The sequence below is a fragment of the Lepus europaeus genome, chromosome 19, assembly GCF_033115175.1.
Source record: "Lepus europaeus isolate LE1 chromosome 19, mLepTim1.pri, whole genome shotgun sequence".
Taxonomy (NCBI): Eukaryota; Metazoa; Chordata; class Mammalia; order Lagomorpha; family Leporidae; genus Lepus; species Lepus europaeus.
In genome coordinates, this window is record NC_084845.1 from 1,339,709 (window position 1) to 1,356,428 (window position 16,720).

Genomic DNA, 16,720 nt, shown 5'->3' on the forward strand with positions numbered 1-16,720 from the left:
TATAGCCCCTAAGGTGGATTTTGCAATCTCTGATTTAATGTCACTGATTTATAGCTGGAGTTTTATAAAAGGAGCAGAATTTCATATGAATGCAATTTTGACCTTAATTCAGATATAAGTATATATAATACCAGCAGCCTCAGTCATCCAGGTGTAATTGATAAATGTAAATTGGGTAGGGGCCGGTGCCGTGGCTCACTTGGTTAATCCTCCGCCTGTGGCACTGGCATCCCATATGGGTTCCGGATTCTAGTCCCGGCTTCTCCTCTTCCAGTTCAGCTCTCTGTTGTGAACTGGGAGGGCAGTGGAGGATGGCCCAAGTGGAGACCACATGGGAGACCAGGAAGAAGCACCTGGCTCTGGCTTCAGATCATTGCAGTGCCCACCATTGCAGCCATTTGGGAAGTGAACCAATGGAAGGAAGACCTTTCTCTCTGTCTCTCTCTCTCTCTCTCACTGTCAAATACCTGTCAAATAAATTTTAAAAATGTAAATTGGGTAAAGGCAAATATGTCTAAATGTACACCTTGGAACTATTAGCACCTTCTAACATGTTTTCATAAATTGTCCATATGAAAATAGTTCAACATGGCTTGAAAATAAGGTTGAAATTATCTTATTTAGAAAATTACCTTATTTAGAAAAATATCTTATTTAGAAAATACTGTCTTAATTTGGAAATTTCTTTTTTTTTTTTTTTTTTTGACAAGCAGAGTGGACAGTGAGAGAGACAGGGAGAAAGGTCTTCCTTTTTCTATTGGTTCACCCTCCAATGGCCGCTGCGGCAGGCGCATCTCGCTGATCCGAAGCCAGGAGCCAGGTGCTTCTCCTAGTCTCCCATGGGGTGCAGGGCCCAAGCACTTGGGCCATCCTCCACTGCACTCCCGGGCCACAGCAGAGAGCTGGCCTGGAAGACGGGCAACTGGGACAGAATCCGGCGCCCCGACAGGGACTAGAACCCAGTGTGCTGGCGCCGCAGGCAGAGGATTAGCCTAGTGAGCCGAGGCACCAGCCTTAATTTGGAGATTTCTAAAAGGTGATTTCAAAATGCAAATCAGGGAAATCAGCAGATGGAAAGCAAAAGCTATGAGTTTATTTGACATAGAACTAGATTCTAATCCTGTTAAAGCAATGAGGTTTCTGCAACGCATATATGTTAGTCAATATTTTAAATCATCTTAAAATCTCCTTTTCATAGTTTTGTCTAGTTGGTAACTCAATGTCAGTTTTCTAGCCGGCTGCAGCAAGCTATTCGCCCTTCCTAGTTCTGCCTCTTTCAAAACTGTTCCGAATTGTGGGACTTGATGCCATGCACTAGTGCTTAAATTTAAGGTTTTATGTCAGATTTTTGGACCGACCAAAGAGACACAGCTTTCGTGTTCTGCTGTGATCTATTTAAGAAAAAAAAAAAAAAAAAAGGAAGACGAAAAGAAGACCCAAGACCCCTCCCCCTTGGTTAAAGCCTTTCCATTCGCTTTCGTTTTGTATATGTGCTGCCGAAGCGAGCACCATTCGCTTTCGTTTTGCACCCCTGGGAACCACAAGGCATTAGCCTAAGAATGAGAAGAGCTTCCGGCGCCTAGCCGGATGCAGGTCAAAAACTACACTACCCAGAAGGCAGTAGGACAGAGACGTCTTCTGGCAAAAACGTCACCGGAAAAGGCGTGACCAGAGGCGCGCCAGCGGCGTTATAACTTCCGGTGCCGTGGGTTTGGGTGTTTGTGGCGTGGCCAGTGTTTCCACAACGGCAGAGCGGAGCAGGGAGGGGGCGTTAAGGAGGATGGGGTCCAAGATCGCGACTTTGTAGGGCGTGTGGGAGGGTCCTGCACGGAGCCCGATGGCGGCGCGGAGGAACCTCGCACAGGTGAGTGGACTTTGCCGCGCGGACGCTGGCGTGCTCGTCACGGGTGGCGGCGGCCGTGGCCCTGCTCACTGCCGTCTCCCTGCGGTTGGTGCTCGGAGCCGTGGGGCGGCGTCGCTCCCGGCCGCGGGCTGGAATGCAGGCCCGGGGTCGCGTGGCGCGGGGTGGAAGAGGGACGCGTGGCTTCCTGACGCGCGCCGTGAACACGGGCGTGGGGCGAGCCGCAGCCCGGGAATTCAGTGGGTCTGGCCGTGCCTTCTCGGGGCTTGAGCAAGTCCCCTGGCTGCCCTCGGGCTCGGTTTTCTCTGGCAGAGAGTGGGGACACCAACAGTTTTCTCGCGGTGGCGTTCCTTAGCGGGGCCCAGCGTGACCCGCGGAGCTGCCCCTGGGTGTGTGGACGTGGAAGGCTCACCCCTGGGCCTCCCTGGCCTCTAGTGTGTACAAAGCGAGGGTCGGGCGAGAGGTTCGTGTTTCTGGAGTTGCTTCTGTGATAGGGCGGACAGGTGGCAGGGCAGGCGAAGGGGGTTATTTTTCAGAGTGAGTGGATCTGTGTTCCTGCGTAGGACGTTTAGTTACAGGTGAAAGTGAGCGTTGTAATGAGCTCTTGGGAAGTAAGCGCTGGGTGACTTGAGCGGCCACCTGTGGCCCTCTGCATAGCCGTGGTCTCCGTCTGGACGCACCTCATTTGTTAATATCCCCTTGGCGCCCTCTCTCCTTTACTTCAAGCTTGCTCCACTTGCCTCATCCAACGGTGACCTTAACCTCTCTGGTCTCCTTGCTCTGTTTCCTTGTATTCTGAATCTTTGGGTCCCTGGACAATGTCTTGATCCTTTTTTTTCGTTTGGATTATCTTTTCTGCCCTGGCGCCATTAGCCTGCCTTGATTACATTTGTTAGACTCCAGGTGGGCATGTAGCCGGCAGTTAAGACGGTGATGAAAATGCCTGTGTCCCGTTTTGGAGCTCCCAGGTCTGACTCCTGACTCCAGTTTTCTGCTAATGCAGATCCTGGGAGGCAGTGGTGGTGCTCCAGTGAGTGGGTTTGCGCCACCCGCATGGGAGACCTAGATTAAGTTCATGGCTTCTGTTTTTGGTTTGGCCCAGTCCTGGCTGTTGGAACATGTGGGGAGTTTCTCTCTCTCTCTCTTCCCCCCCCCTCCCTCCCTCTCTCTCCCTCCCTCCCTCTCATAAATAAATACATTAACAAATAAACTGTTGATGAATAAGTAGTTCTTCCAGGGTTCCCATCGCGGTTAGAACGAATGCAGTTCCCTTCCTCTCCTTGGCCCACCAGACGTTACCTAACCTGCCTCCTCAACCGCGTCTGCTCTGCCTCTTCCGTTTTCCTCTTGCATCCAACCAAGGCATCCTGAACTTGCCAAGCTTTCGTTGCCTTTGCCCTAGCACTTCCATTGGTCTGGGAAGCCACCCAGGCATCTACAGGGCTGCCCCTGCGTATCCCTCTTGAACATAAATGTCATCTCTTAGGAAACAATCTTTAGCTAGAAGTAGAAGAGCCAGGTAAAGTGCCCGTTGGCCCCGCCTGTCATCCTCTGGCATCTTTGTAAGGTGTTCACCAGTTGTTTAAATTCTGCTTTTGGGGGCCAGCGCTGTGGTATAGTGAGCTAAGCCCTCTGCCTTCGGCGCCAGCATCCCATATGGGTGCTGGTTAGAGTCCCAGCTGCTGCTCTTCCGATACAGCTCTGTGCTATGGCCTGGGAAGGCAGTGGAAGACGACCCAAGTGCTTGGGCCCTTGCACCTGAACGGGAGACCCAGAAGTTCCTGGCTTCAGATCAGCCCAGCTCTGGCTGTTGAGTCCATTTGGAGAGTGAACCAACAGATGAAAGACATCTGCCTCTTTGTCTCTTCCTCTCTCTGTCTGTAGCTCTACATCTCAAGTAAATAAGTAAAATCTTTCTTATTTAAAGATTTATTTATTTTGGGTTAGCACTGTGGCATAGTGGGTTAAGCTGCCACTGGCAATGAAGGCATCCCATATGGACACTGGTTTGAGTCCTGGCTGCTCCACTTCCAATCCAGCTCCCTGCTAATGTGCTGGGGAAAGGAACAGAGGATGGCCCAGGTGTTTGGGCCCCTGCACCCATGTGGGAGACCTGGCGGAAGTCCTGGCTCCTGGCTTAAGCCTAATCCAGCCTTGGCCATTGTGGCCATCTGGGGAGTGAACCAGCAAGCCAATGAAAGATCTCTTTCTGTCTTGCCCCTCCCCCCAACTTTGACTTTCAAATAAATAAATGAATCTTTAAAAAAAAAAAAAAAGGCCTGATTAATCTACTGGAGAAAACTGTCACCTTTGGGATGAGCTTTAAAAAAAGCAGCTCCTTAGGGGCCAGCACTGTGGTGCAGTGGGTTAAAGCCCTGATCCAGCTTGCTTCTAATACACATCCTGGGAGGTCTTGGTGCATGATGGTTCAAATATTTGTCCCTGCCATCCATATATGGGAGACCGTGGGGAGTGAACCAGTGGATAGAAGATCTGCTGTATTCTAATGCCTGTCCCCCAAAGTATTCTTAATTTCTCACCTTAAAAACAGGATTGGGGCTGCCACTGTGGCACAGCGGGTTAAAGCCCTGGTCTGCAGCGCCAGCATCCCATATGGGCACCAGTTTGAGTCTAGGCTGCTCCACTTCCAACACAGCTCTCTGCTATGGCCTGGGAAAGCAGTAGAAGATGACCTAGGTCCTTGGGCCCCTGTACCCACATGGGAGACCTGGAAGAAGCTCCTGGCTCCTGGCTTTGGTCCGGCGCAGTGCCGGCCATTGTGGCCATTTTGTGAGTGAACCATCAGATGGAAGACCTCTCTCTCTGCCTATGCCTCTCTAATTCTGCCTTTAAAATAATTAAATAAATATTAAAAGCAGCGGCTCCTGGCTTCGGCCTGGCCCAGCCCCAGCCTTTGTGGCAATTTGGGAAGTGAATCAGCGGATGGAGATTTCTCTCTCTCTCTGACTCTGGCTCTCCCTCCCTGTAACTCTTTTTTTTTTTTTTTTAAGATTTTTTTTTTTATTTGAAAGATTTACAGAGAGAGGTAGAGAGAGAGAGGTCTTCCATCCACTGGTTTACTCCCCAGATGGCCACAATGGCTGGAGCTGTACCGATCCAAAGCCAGGAGCCAAGAGCTTCTTCTGGGTCTCCCATGCAGGTGCAGGGGCCCAAGGACTTGGGCCATCCTCCACTGCACTCCCGGGCCACAGCAGAGAGCTGGACTGGAGGAGGAGCAACCAGGACTAGAACTGGCGTCCATATGGGATGCCAGCGCCTCAGGCCAGGGCTTTAACCCGTTGTGCTGGCCCCAACTCCACCTTTCAAATAAATGTCTTTAAAAAAAAAAAAAAGATTTATTTATTTTATTTGAAAGTCAGAGTTAGAGAGGAGAGGCAGAGAGAAAGAAGTCTTCTATTCGCTGGTTTACTCCCCAACTGGCCACAATGGCCGGTGCTGCGCCGGTCCAAAGCCAGGAGCCTGGAGCTTCTTCCAGCTCGCCCACATGGGTGCAGGGGCCCAAGGACTTGGGCCATCTTCTACTGCTTTCCTAAGTCATAGCAGAGAGCTGGATTGGAAGTGGAGCAGCTGGAACTGAACTTGCACCCATATGGGATGCCAACACTGCAGGTGGTGGCTTCACTCGCTATGCCACAGGGCCGGCCCCATAAATAAGTCTTAAAAAAAGACTTATTTATTTGAAAGGCGGAGTTACAGAGAGGTAGAGGCACAGAGAGAGAGGTCTTCCATCTGCTGGTTCACTCCCCAATTGCTGCAACATCTGGAGCTGGGCCGATCTAAAGCCAGCAGCTAGGAGTTTCTTCCTGGTCTCCTATGCAGCTGCAGGGCTCCAAGCACTTGGGCCATCCTCCACTGCTTTCCTGGGCACATTAGCAGGGAGCTGGATTGGAAGTAGAGCAGCTGGGACTCAAACCAGAGCCCATATCTGATACCGGCACTGCAGGCAGTGGCTTTACCTGCTCTGCCACGGTGCCGGACCCATAAAATAAAATCTTACAAAATTCTGCTTCTGCATGTTAAATGTGAGGCTGAGGGCAACTTCCCAGGCTGCCTGAAGGCTATGACGTGGAGGTGGTAATCTTTGGGAGCTGAGGATAGATAAAAGTTGAAAAACATGGCCAGCGCCGTGGCTCAACAGGCTAATCCTCTGCCTTGCGGCGCCGGCACACCAGGTTCTAGTCCCGGTTAGGGCGCCGGATTCTATCCCGGTTGCCCCTCTTCCAGGCCAGCTCTCTGCTATGGCCCGGGAAGGCAGTGGAAGATGGCCCAAGTGCTTGGGCCCTTCACCCGTATGGGAGACCAGAAGCACCTGGCTCCTGGCTTCGGATCAGCGAGATGCGCCGGCCGCAGCGGCCATTGGAGGGTGAACCAACAGCAAAAAGGAAGACCTTTCTCTCTGTCTGTCTCTCTCTCTCACTATCCACTCTGCCTGTCCAAAAAAAAAGTTGAAAAACACATCAAGTATTACATAGTCTAGATGCTTCAATGGAGTCTTGTGAACATTTTCTCAATGTACCCCTCCTAAAGTGGGAATGATTAATGTATTGACTTGGAAACCAAGCCTGTAAGAAATGAAATGACTGAGGCAGGCTTTTGGCTTAGAAGATAAATCATTGACTAGGACTCCCCTGACCCTAGTGGGAATACCTGGTTTGATCTGCTGCTTCAGCTCCTGATTCCAGCTTTCTATTAATGCAAACCATGGAAGGTAGTGGTGATAGCTCAAGTCATTGAATTCCTGCCACCCAGTGGGAGTCCTGGGCTTAGTTCCCAGCTCCCAGCTTTGGCATCCCAGCTGTTGCTGGCATTTGGAAAGTGTAGCAGATGAGAGCTCTCTGTCTCACTCTCTGTGCTTCTCAAATAGAAACAATAATAATGAAATAAAGTTATACCCTCATCACAGTCACAAAGCTGGCAAGTGCGGAGCTGGGGTCCTTTACTTATCTTAATACCATGTGTGACACCCTCAGCCTGCGCAGGCATGGTGAGGTCCCAGAGTCTTAGCTACTGCTGTTACCACGATTCGGATCATTATCAGAGTTGTTTTCCTCCATTTCACTGATGTCTCAGAGCGCTTACTGTCTACTTCCCAAAGGTCTCGTGGGATTGTTGTCCCTACCGTGTCACGTGGCTTCCCATGGAAGATCTTTCTCAGTCACAGTTGTATTATGTCCAGTGCTCAGATCTCCCTCCACCTTGAGCTCAGTCAGAGCTTGGCCTTTAGGGGGACTTGATAATTCAGTCTCTCTGCCCCATTACCAGTGACCAAATGACAGACTGTGTCCTATCCAACAGCACCACTCTGTTTGACTCTTCAGGTGTTGGTGACCTTCAGGGATGTGGCTGTGACCTTCACCCGGGAGGAGTGGAGACAGCTAGACCCATCCCAGAGGACCCTGTTCCGGGAGGTGATGCTGGAGACGTGTGAGCTCCTGGTCTCACTAGGTAATTACCCATTTCGTTTCCTGGGGTAACTCCAGCAAAGCAAGGTTTTAGAATAAAATATTTAAGGTGGCACATTGTGTGTGCTCTATGCAGACCTGTCACTTTAAGTTTGGTTGGGAAGATGAGCATCAATTTGTCAATGGCAGCTGAGTTGGGTTGTAGAAAGAAATGAGAATTTAGCAATAAATAACCAGAGACATAACCTGTCACAGGTACTTTACAGAAGGCACGTGAGGAAGTGACAGAGCAGACACTTAAAGCTGAGTAGGTGTTAGCCTGATGAAGGAGGGAAGGAGTTCCAGGTGGAGGAACCAGCGTGTGAGCGCCCGAAGTGACAGGGAGCTCAGCTTCTGGTAGAGCTAAAGGACTGCTTGATTCTCCTTTTCCACAGCCTCGTCCCTTAGCTCAGAGCCCAGCGTGTAGGACGCAGTGGTGAACGTTACTGACTTGTGCCTGAATAGACCCGGGGCTGTGGCTCCTTGTGCCTCAGTCATGAGGTTGCTGTGCAGAATCTCCCACTTTTCACTCTGACACCTAGTGAAATGCACTTGGCAGAAGACTGGGCCAACCTGGCTTCACCTGGAAAATATTTATTATCGCACCCAGTGAGAAACCCCACAGTCTGCCTGACACAGCCCAGTGATGTCAGCAGGGATGTCAAGGTCACTGCCTGGTCCAGGCGTCTGTCTCGCCAGCTCCTTACAGAATGTCGCACGTCGACTGTAGGCCCCTTCTTCAACCCTGTCTGTGCACATTGGAATAAAGGTTTTCTGTTTACAGTGAGAATCCAGCTTAGGGTCACCTTTCTTCTAGGAGGAGATTGCAGAAGTATTGATTCCCAGGCCTCACCCTAAGAAATTTGTTTTATTTGGTCTGAGGTTGACATCAGCCATTCCCAAGTGGTTTGAGAATCAGTGACTTACGTTAATAAGAAAACACCTGACAGAGGAAAGGTCTTAGCTCTGTGGTATCCTATGGTGTTTATGAAAATGTGAGAAGAGTATCTTCCTGAACACTGTTGGTTCCATAGGTGGAGGCCAATGGCAATGGGTGTTGTATAGACAAACAGCAATACCCATGATGGCAGTTATACCCAAAGAGGAATCCACTTCTTCAGCTACCATAACAAAATAGCATAGACCAGGGGGCTTAAAAAACAGGAGGCTGTTTTCTCCTTGTTCAGGAGTCTGGGGTGTCCAGATCCAGCCCATTCAGTTCTTGGTGTACAGACTTCTGAGTGAGCCATCACATCATGAGGAAACAGAGAGAGGTCTCTTTTTTTTGTTGTTGTTGTTAAAGATTTTTTATTTTTATTTATCTGAAAGAGTTAGAGGTAGAGACAGAGAGAGGTCTTCCATCCGCTGGTTCACTCTCTAGATGGCTGTAATGGCTGGAGCTGTGCCGATCTGAAGCCAAGAGCCAGGAGCTTCTTCCAGGTCCCCTACATGGGTGCAGGGGCCCAAGGACTTGGGCCATCTTCTGTTTTCCCAGGCCATAGCAGAGAGCTGGATCGGAAGAGGAGCACCTGGGACTAGAACCAGCACCCATATGGGATGCTGGCGCTTTAAGCCAGGGCTTTAACCTGCTGTGCCATAGTGCCAGCCTCCCCCTCCCCCCTTTTTTTTAAGATGCAGTGTTTTGAATTTTTTTTTTTTTAAGATTGATTTATTTATTTGAAAGAGTTACACAGAGAGAAGAGGAGAGGTCTTCCATCAGCTGGTTCACTCCCCAATTGGCTGCAAAAGCTGGAGCTGTGCCAATCTGAAGCCAGGAGCCAGGAGCCTCCTCCAGGTCTCCCATGCAGGTGCAGGAGCCCAAGGACTTGAGCCATCTTCTACTGCTTTCCCAGACCATAGAAGAGAGCTGGATTGGAAGTGGAGCAGCCGGGACTCTAACTGGCACCCATATGGGATGTCGGTACTGCAGGCAGCAGTTTTACCTGCTAGACCACAGTGCTGGCCTCTTAAATTTTTTTTTTTAAAGGCAGACAAGGGGGTGGTACAGTGGGTTAACGCCCTGACCTGTAGCACTGGCATCCCATATGGGCACCGGTTTGAGTCCCAGCTGCTCCTCTTCCTATCCAGCTCTCTGCTATGGCCTGGGAAAGCAGTGGAAGATGGCCCAAGTCCTTAGGACCCTGCAACCACGTGGGAGACCTGGAAGAAGCTCTTGGCTTCAGATCAGCTCAGCTCTGGCCATTGTCATTTGGGGAGTAAACCAGTAGAATGGAAGACCTCTTTGTCTGGCTCTACCTCTCTCTGTAAATGATTTTTTTTTTTTTTTTGACAGGTAGAGTTAGACAGAGAAAGGTCTTCTTTCTGTTGGTTCACTCCCCAAATGGCCGCCATGGCCGGTGCTGAGACAATCCGAAGCCAGGAGCCAGGTGCTTCTTCCCGGTCTCCCATGTGGGTGCAGAGCCCAAGCACTTGGGCCATCCTCCACTGCCTTCCCAGGCCACAGCAGAGAGCTGGACTGGAAGAGGAGCAACCAGGACTAGAACCTGGTGCCCATATTAGATGCTGGCGCCGCAGGCGGAGGATTAACCAAGTGAGCCACAGTGCCGGCCCAAATGAATAATTCTTTAAAATTAAAAAGGCAGGCAAACAGGTTTAGACGCATATCTTCCATCTACTTCTGAAATGCTCACAGTAACTATTCTGAAGCCAGGAGCCAGGAACCTGATCCAGGTCTCTTACACGGGAACTGATTTCTTGAGCTTTCTCCTGCCTCCCAGGGTGCAAATTGGCAGAAAGCTGGAATTGAAAGTGGAGCCAGGATTTGAACACAGGCCCTCTGACAGGGATGTAGACATCGTAAGTGTTGTCTTCACTCCTGTGCCAAACAACCACCAACACTTGGGAGGTTGTAGTCATTTTCTATTAGGGCCCTGCCCTATAGCCTCGCTGAATCTTACTTCCTAAGGATCCTGTCCCCAGAGAGAATCATAAGGAGGGTGTGGGCTTCAGCATGAATTTGGGGGGGGGGGGTTACAGTTCAATCCATAACAATGCCATTGGTTTTCAGGTGTTAATAAACATTTTGCTTACTGGGGGGGATCTTCATTCCTGGTTTCTTCGCAGTCATGAAGTCCTGGACTGGTTGGAAAGGTTTCCTTCTTCTCTCACCTCTGTCCTATTTCACCATTAACAGGGCATTGGGTTCCGAGACCAGAATTAGTCCATCTGTTGAAGCATGGGCAGGAACCATGGACCCTGAAGAGAGGCCTTTCACATAGCACCTGTGCAGGTAGGCAGCCACGAGCTGGTTAGGTAGAGTCCTGGCAGCCTTCAGACCGTGAAGGGTCCACTGCCTCTGAACTGCTTTGGGAAACTCCTGGTGGTTTTCTCGGATAAAGGTACAGTGTCAGCAGGTGAGCTCTGAGCGACACGGTTATGCAGAGACATGGGCGCCTTCAGGTTTGCTGTGGTGCACGCAGCTGGCAGGAGAGGAAGGGCAGAGGTCACATGCAGTGTGCACAAGCTTCACACTCACATGTTCTTGACAGGAATTGGGCTTTTGGGCACCCTTGGGTGCTCAGGACTGGGACGTTTGTGTGCCAAAGGAGAAGAGTACTCAAATCAGGGTAATACTTTTGAGGTCATCGATTTGATGCATGTAACTAGATTATGTCTGGCACTGCTTAGTTCAGTGCCTGGCACATGCTCTCAAGAGAAGTTGGCTGCTAGTATTTTCCATGTACTAGTGTTAATTCTAGTGATTAGTAGTAATCTGTCCATCCTTGTGGACATGGAGAAGAGACTTTCCTTTCCTTGATATTACTGTCCGCACTGTGCTGTGTAGCTCATTCTTTTCCACCTGTTCTTCTGTTTGTCTCTCAGCACTCAGAAGCACTACATCGTCCTGCCCCTCTTGCTCTGAAAAACACCTTGGTTGCTTTTGGCCTTGTGTGTGCCACATCTGTGTCGATGGGTGTAGCTGGAGCCATTCACTTGATGAGTCAGATTACCAGTGAGTCATGGCCTCTTTCCTGCTGTGACCCTCAGGCTTCTTGGCCAGGCCTAAGCAACCCTCTTAAAGAAGACCTTTCATTTATCTGAAAGACATCTTCCATCACTCCCTCAAATGCCGGCAACAGCTAGTGCTGGGCCATGCTGAATTCGGCAACCTGAGACTTCATCCAGGTCTCCCGTGTGTGGCAGGGACCCGCGTACTTGAGCCATCATCTGCCTCCTAAGGTATGCATTAGCAGGAAGGAAGAGCCAGGACTCATGCCAGGCACTCTGACATGGGATGCAGGCATCCTAAGTGACAGCTTCCCACTGCACCAGACCCCTGCCCCTGATGTCTTGCTGATGTCAGCCTAACTGCCTGGTGGAACAACAAGAATACTAGTAATGGCCCACAGTTTAATGGCCGCTTAGATTGGATCAAGAACTGTGCCCAGTACTTTGGGGCATTTTCTCGTTTTACGTTCACCATAGACCAAGACACCGAGTCTCCTAGTCTCTCGGGAGGACAGTGAGACTTAGAAAGGAGTCATCCCAGAGGCAGCTGATAGGAGTGAGATTGAAACAGTCGTCTATCTTGAGTGCCGTTACTCGTGACCTGTGTGCTTCCGTCTGCGGGAACTGTGGAAATCCTCCCGCGCTTGATCTTAGGGATTACTTGTTCCTGTGTACCCCTTGATCCCTTTGGTGTAGATCTTCATTCTCTAAGTTTAGTCACACCTTCATGTTTAATTCACTAGGCATCTGGTGCCCCTCTCAGCGTTTAAGTCGTAAGCATTTCCCAAGCTTGCTCCCTCAGTTACAACCCATTAGCCATTTCCCTTGTCTATTAACTACTGTTTCCTCCATTAGGACCCAACTCAGGGGACATTGTGTAGCGAGACTGAGATACCAAGGCCAGGAAGCCATCTTTTATTATGCCAGCATCAAGCCAGCTGGATTCCTACCCAGAAGACTGAGCCCCAAAAACGGGGGCATTTCCTTATGTATCTTGGTAGCTTTCTTTGTCCCCCACACGTGGTTACACACATAGATTTCATTGGATATTCTAATGTTACGTGGCAGCTATAGGAATTGACACAACCCAGCACTTGCATACATAGTTACTGATAATAGTTAACTAGTTTTTCTTTTAATAATCTTAGCTTTTAATTCCATTTTCTACCAGTGTATTTAAGCGGCATGTACAGATGCATAGATGAAGGCCTGTAGGTTACATGCATCTTTGAGGGTAGTGGTGACTACCGGCCTGGGTGAAATTTGGAGACAAGCCGTTGGGGATGGTAGCACAGGGAATTTAGTATTTTTTTTTTGTAAACACTTTATTGGGACTGGTGGTGTGGCATAGTAGGTTAAGCATCTGCCTGTGGCACCAGCATCCCATGTGGGTGCTAGTTCAAGTCCCAGCTGCTCTACTTCTGATCCAGCTCTCTGCTATGGCCTGGGAAAGCAGTGGAAGATGGCCCAAGACCTTGAGCCCCTGCACCCACCCACGTGGGAGACCTGGAAGAAGCTCCAGGCTCCTGGCTTCGGATCAGCCCAGCTTCAGCTGTTGATGCCATCTGGGGAGTGAAACAGTGGATGGAAGACCTCTCTCTCTCTCACTCTTACTCTCTGCCTCTGTAACTCTGCATTTCTAATAAATAAATATATCTAAAAAATAAGATTTTATTTATTTGGGAGGTAGGGTTACAGATAGAGGAGAGACAGAAAGGTCTCCTATCCGCTGGTTCATTCCCCAAATCGCTGCAATGGCTGGAGCTAAGTCAATCCAGAGCCAGGAGTTTCTTGAGGTCTCCCATGTGGGTGCAGGGCCCAAGCACGTGGGCCGTCTTCCACTGCTTTCCCAGGCCATAAGCAGAGAGCCAGATAGCTAGAGGAGCAATTAGGACATGAACTGGCACCCATATGGGATGCCAGCACTGCAGGCAGAGGCTTAGCCTACTCTGCCACAGCACCAGCCTGCTACTTTTTCTAATACTCCTAATATTTCTACCACACACATTCTGAGCTGTATACTGTCTGGCAAGGATTAACACCATCACTCTGTGTCAGCAAGCCTACAAAAGCTACAGTAGATAGACAAGCAGGTAATGACCACATTCCATTCCCAGGATAAATTTCTCTTTTCTTTTTGACCTTGAGGAGACCTCTACTACAATTCCCTGTAGTAAGCTCTCCACGGTCTCTTTCTTCCCGGTCTCATTAGGGGCCAGTTTCCTGTACTCTTGTAGCACCAAAAGGCATCGGTTTTTGGAGCAGATGCCTTCTAGACAGTGCTATGATTATATCCATCCTGCATTCTGGACTGAAGAGAAGGTCTCTCCAGACCTCTGGATTGTCCTTTTAATGATGGCGTGGGTACGAGGAATATAAAGTGATTGAAAACCAGGGTTGTAGACATGTAGAATCACAGTAGTTACCAGAGGTACTGTTTTCATCCTCACTTTTCTTGCTGAAGTGTTTGTCTGTTTCTTCTGTATTACCTCATTGAAAGTCCCTCCTTTGTCTATTGGATTCCCCTCAGGAGAGCCACAACATCAGACCAGAAAGCCAACCACTTGTCTGCCAGTCACATCTGAGGGAGGCTTGCTCCGGGGAAGCCTGACTCAGGGATCTTCAAGGGACTCCAAGTTGGGGCAATCTAGGGATCAGGAAGGGCTTCTGGAAATGCAGAAAAAGCCAGGGACAGGCTTTGGTCAGGAGACCGGTCCTGGGGAAATGAGCCTTGAAGATGATGCTTTGAAGACAGACGGTCATCTGCACTCCAGAGTGCTACAGGAGCCAGTCTTTCCAGGTGTTTTCCATGAACATGACCCTGGGGAACCAAGGAGAGACATCTTGGTTCATGCAGAGATGAACCCCTACAAATGCAAGCAGTGCGGCAAGGGTTTTAACAGGAAGTGGTATCTTGTTCGACATCAGCAAGTTCACACTGGGATGAAGCCCTATGAGTGCAATGCATGTGGGAAAGCCTTTAGCCAGAGCTCAACCCTCATTCGCCATTACCTCATTCACACAGGAGAGAAACCATACAAGTGTGTTGAGTGTGGGAAGGCCTTCAAACGCAGGTCGTACCTTGTACAGCACCATCCAGTGCACACTGGGGAGAAGCCTTATGAGTGCACTCAGTGTCGAAAGGCCTTCACGCACCGCTCTACTTTCATTCGCCATAATAGGACCCACTCTGGAGAAAAACCCTTTGAGTGCCAAGAGTGTGAAAAAGCGTTTAGCAATAGAGCACACCTAATTCAGCACTATATCATCCACACTGGAGAGAAGCCCTATGACTGTGTGGAATGTGGAAAAGCCTTCCGATGCAGCTCAGAACTCATGCAGCACCAGAGGATTCACACCGGGGAGAAGCCCTATGAATGCACCCAGTGTGGGAAAGCCTTTCACCGAAGCACATGCCTCATTCAGCACTCTGTCATCCATACCGGAGAGATGCCGTACAAGTGCATCGAGTGTGGGAAGGCCTTCAAACGCAGGTCCCACCTCCTGCAGCACCAGCGGGTCCATACCGAGAAACCTGGCAGTGCAGAGAATCTAGAAAGGCCTTCACACACTGCCCCACATCTGTCAGAGTGGAAGAAAATGCGTTGAGTACAAAAGGTGTTGGGAAATTTTTTGTTGTTGTTGTTGTTTTTAAGCTAAACACCCATGCAGTCAGTCACTTTGGAGAGAAATCCTCCAAGTGAGATAGATACAGTGAGATAGAACCAGCAGCTGCAGCTTGGTCCTTACGGAAGTCAGGAAAGGTGTTTTATGGTTCACCAGTGGTTCTCCCTCTGTCACCGTTAGATCGTGCTGGGGAAAGAGACCCTGGGCATAACTACTAAGGATGGGCGTTAGCCAAAAGGAAAGCCTTGCTATCTGAGTGTTTGTGCTGATTGTCATTGCTTGAGAAAACTGTGGTAGGCCATCACTTACCATGGAAAGGGTCATACTAGAAGTTGACTCACTTTGAGGTTTGCTCTACTAGCCGTCTCAGCGTTATTATTATTTTTTTTTTTTAAAGGAAAAGGGGGTGGAAACGGGCTATACAAGAAAAATATGTCCTTAAAATTCTTTCATATTTCTTTGCCAAGTCTACTATAGTTTTTTTTTTTTTTTTGATAGTTTTATTATTTTGGTAGGAGGGGATTGTTTGAGGGGTGAAAGAGTTTGACACTTGTTTTTTTGTAGATGTTTGTGTTGTCCTGTGTTAGGAGAATTACACAGTGCAGCTGCCCCTTGTTTATTGGAAAGTTTTTTTGTCGTAAGCATCTGTAACTGAGGATAATTCTTCAGGAGAAATATGAAAGCTTGTGTCATGAGGTAATTGAACATACAGGAAATTAGCATATTGCAACTGTCACTTCTACTAGAAAAGGATTCACATATGGAGGGCCACATAAAAATGTACACCACTTAAGACTGTTCAAGGCTTTGGTTTTTATAAATAAACTCCTTATTTGTGTGGTGTTAAATGGGCAGCATTTTTTCCTGATTCCATTCTGCTTCTTTGTTTTGTTTTCTCTAATAGCGTGGTGATTGCCTTGTACTGGGTGATCTCCTCAGGTGAGTTCAGTTTATTTCTTCTGTGTAGACATGTTTCCAAGTGCCCCTTCAGTTCTGCATGGATAGAATTATAGCTCAAGTAAATTCATGATAAATCCAGGAGAACAGATGAGGGGAATCTCATCTGATATTATATACTTTTGGGTAAAGTTTTGCTACAAAATAAAATATGCAGGATTTTATTTTTAAAGATTTTTTTTATTTGAGAGGCAGAGTAACAGAGAAAGCGCAAGATCTTCCATCCGCTGATTCACTCCCCACATGGCTGCAACAGCCAGAGATGGGCTGATCCAAAGCCAGAAGCTTCTTCTGGGTCTCCCCCATGGGCACTGGGGCCTGAGCACTTGGGCTATTTTCCACTGCTTTCCTAGGCCATAGCAGAGAGCTGGATCGGAAGAGGAGCAGCCAGGATTCGAACTGGTGCCCATATGGGATGCCAGTGTCGTAGGCAGAAGCTTAGCCTACTACACCACAGCGCTGGCCCCCAGTACCCAGCATTTTAATGAGTTAGGATGTATATGTGGAGATTTTTATGGATTTCAGAGAGAAATAACATGAACTTACTCTCTTGGTGCTGGCACTGGGTGTGGTAATTTGAAATTCCTCCCATGGAATCTTCTTTGAATTAGTTTTCAAGATGCATGAGGTAATCATTGTTAGGTTAAAAAACTGAAAAGTAGAAAATTATTTCCTCACTTTGAGCTTTCCTCAGCCTTTTAAAGACCACTTACATTCTTCACATGTACATGTGGCCATGTGATGTGTTTCATGTGTGTCACATGGTAGGCATGTGACATCTTTGTGGCACTTTGATACTTACTGAAATGCAGTTCTTGATGAGTTAAGAGCTCTGTTGTTGTCT

At 48.8% G+C, this 16,720-nt stretch overlaps 1 protein-coding gene across 1 annotated transcript in view; it reads left to right on the plus strand.

Moving 5' to 3' along the window:
* Window positions 1-1,710: 1,710 nt before the first annotated feature.
* LOC133748643 (uncharacterized) overlaps window positions 1,711-16,720 on the plus strand; it is a 72,021-nt gene continuing 57,011 nt past the window's right edge. The window contains exons 1-4 of the mRNA XM_062177575.1: window positions 1,711-1,864; window positions 7,201-7,327; window positions 10,478-10,573; window positions 13,823-14,896. Of these exons, the coding sequence (XP_062033559.1) occupies window positions 1,838-1,864; window positions 7,201-7,327; window positions 10,478-10,573; window positions 13,823-14,896 (1,324 nt within the window). The 5' untranslated portion in view covers window positions 1,711-1,837. The remainder of the gene's footprint in view (window positions 1,865-7,200; window positions 7,328-10,477; window positions 10,574-13,822; window positions 14,897-16,720) is intronic.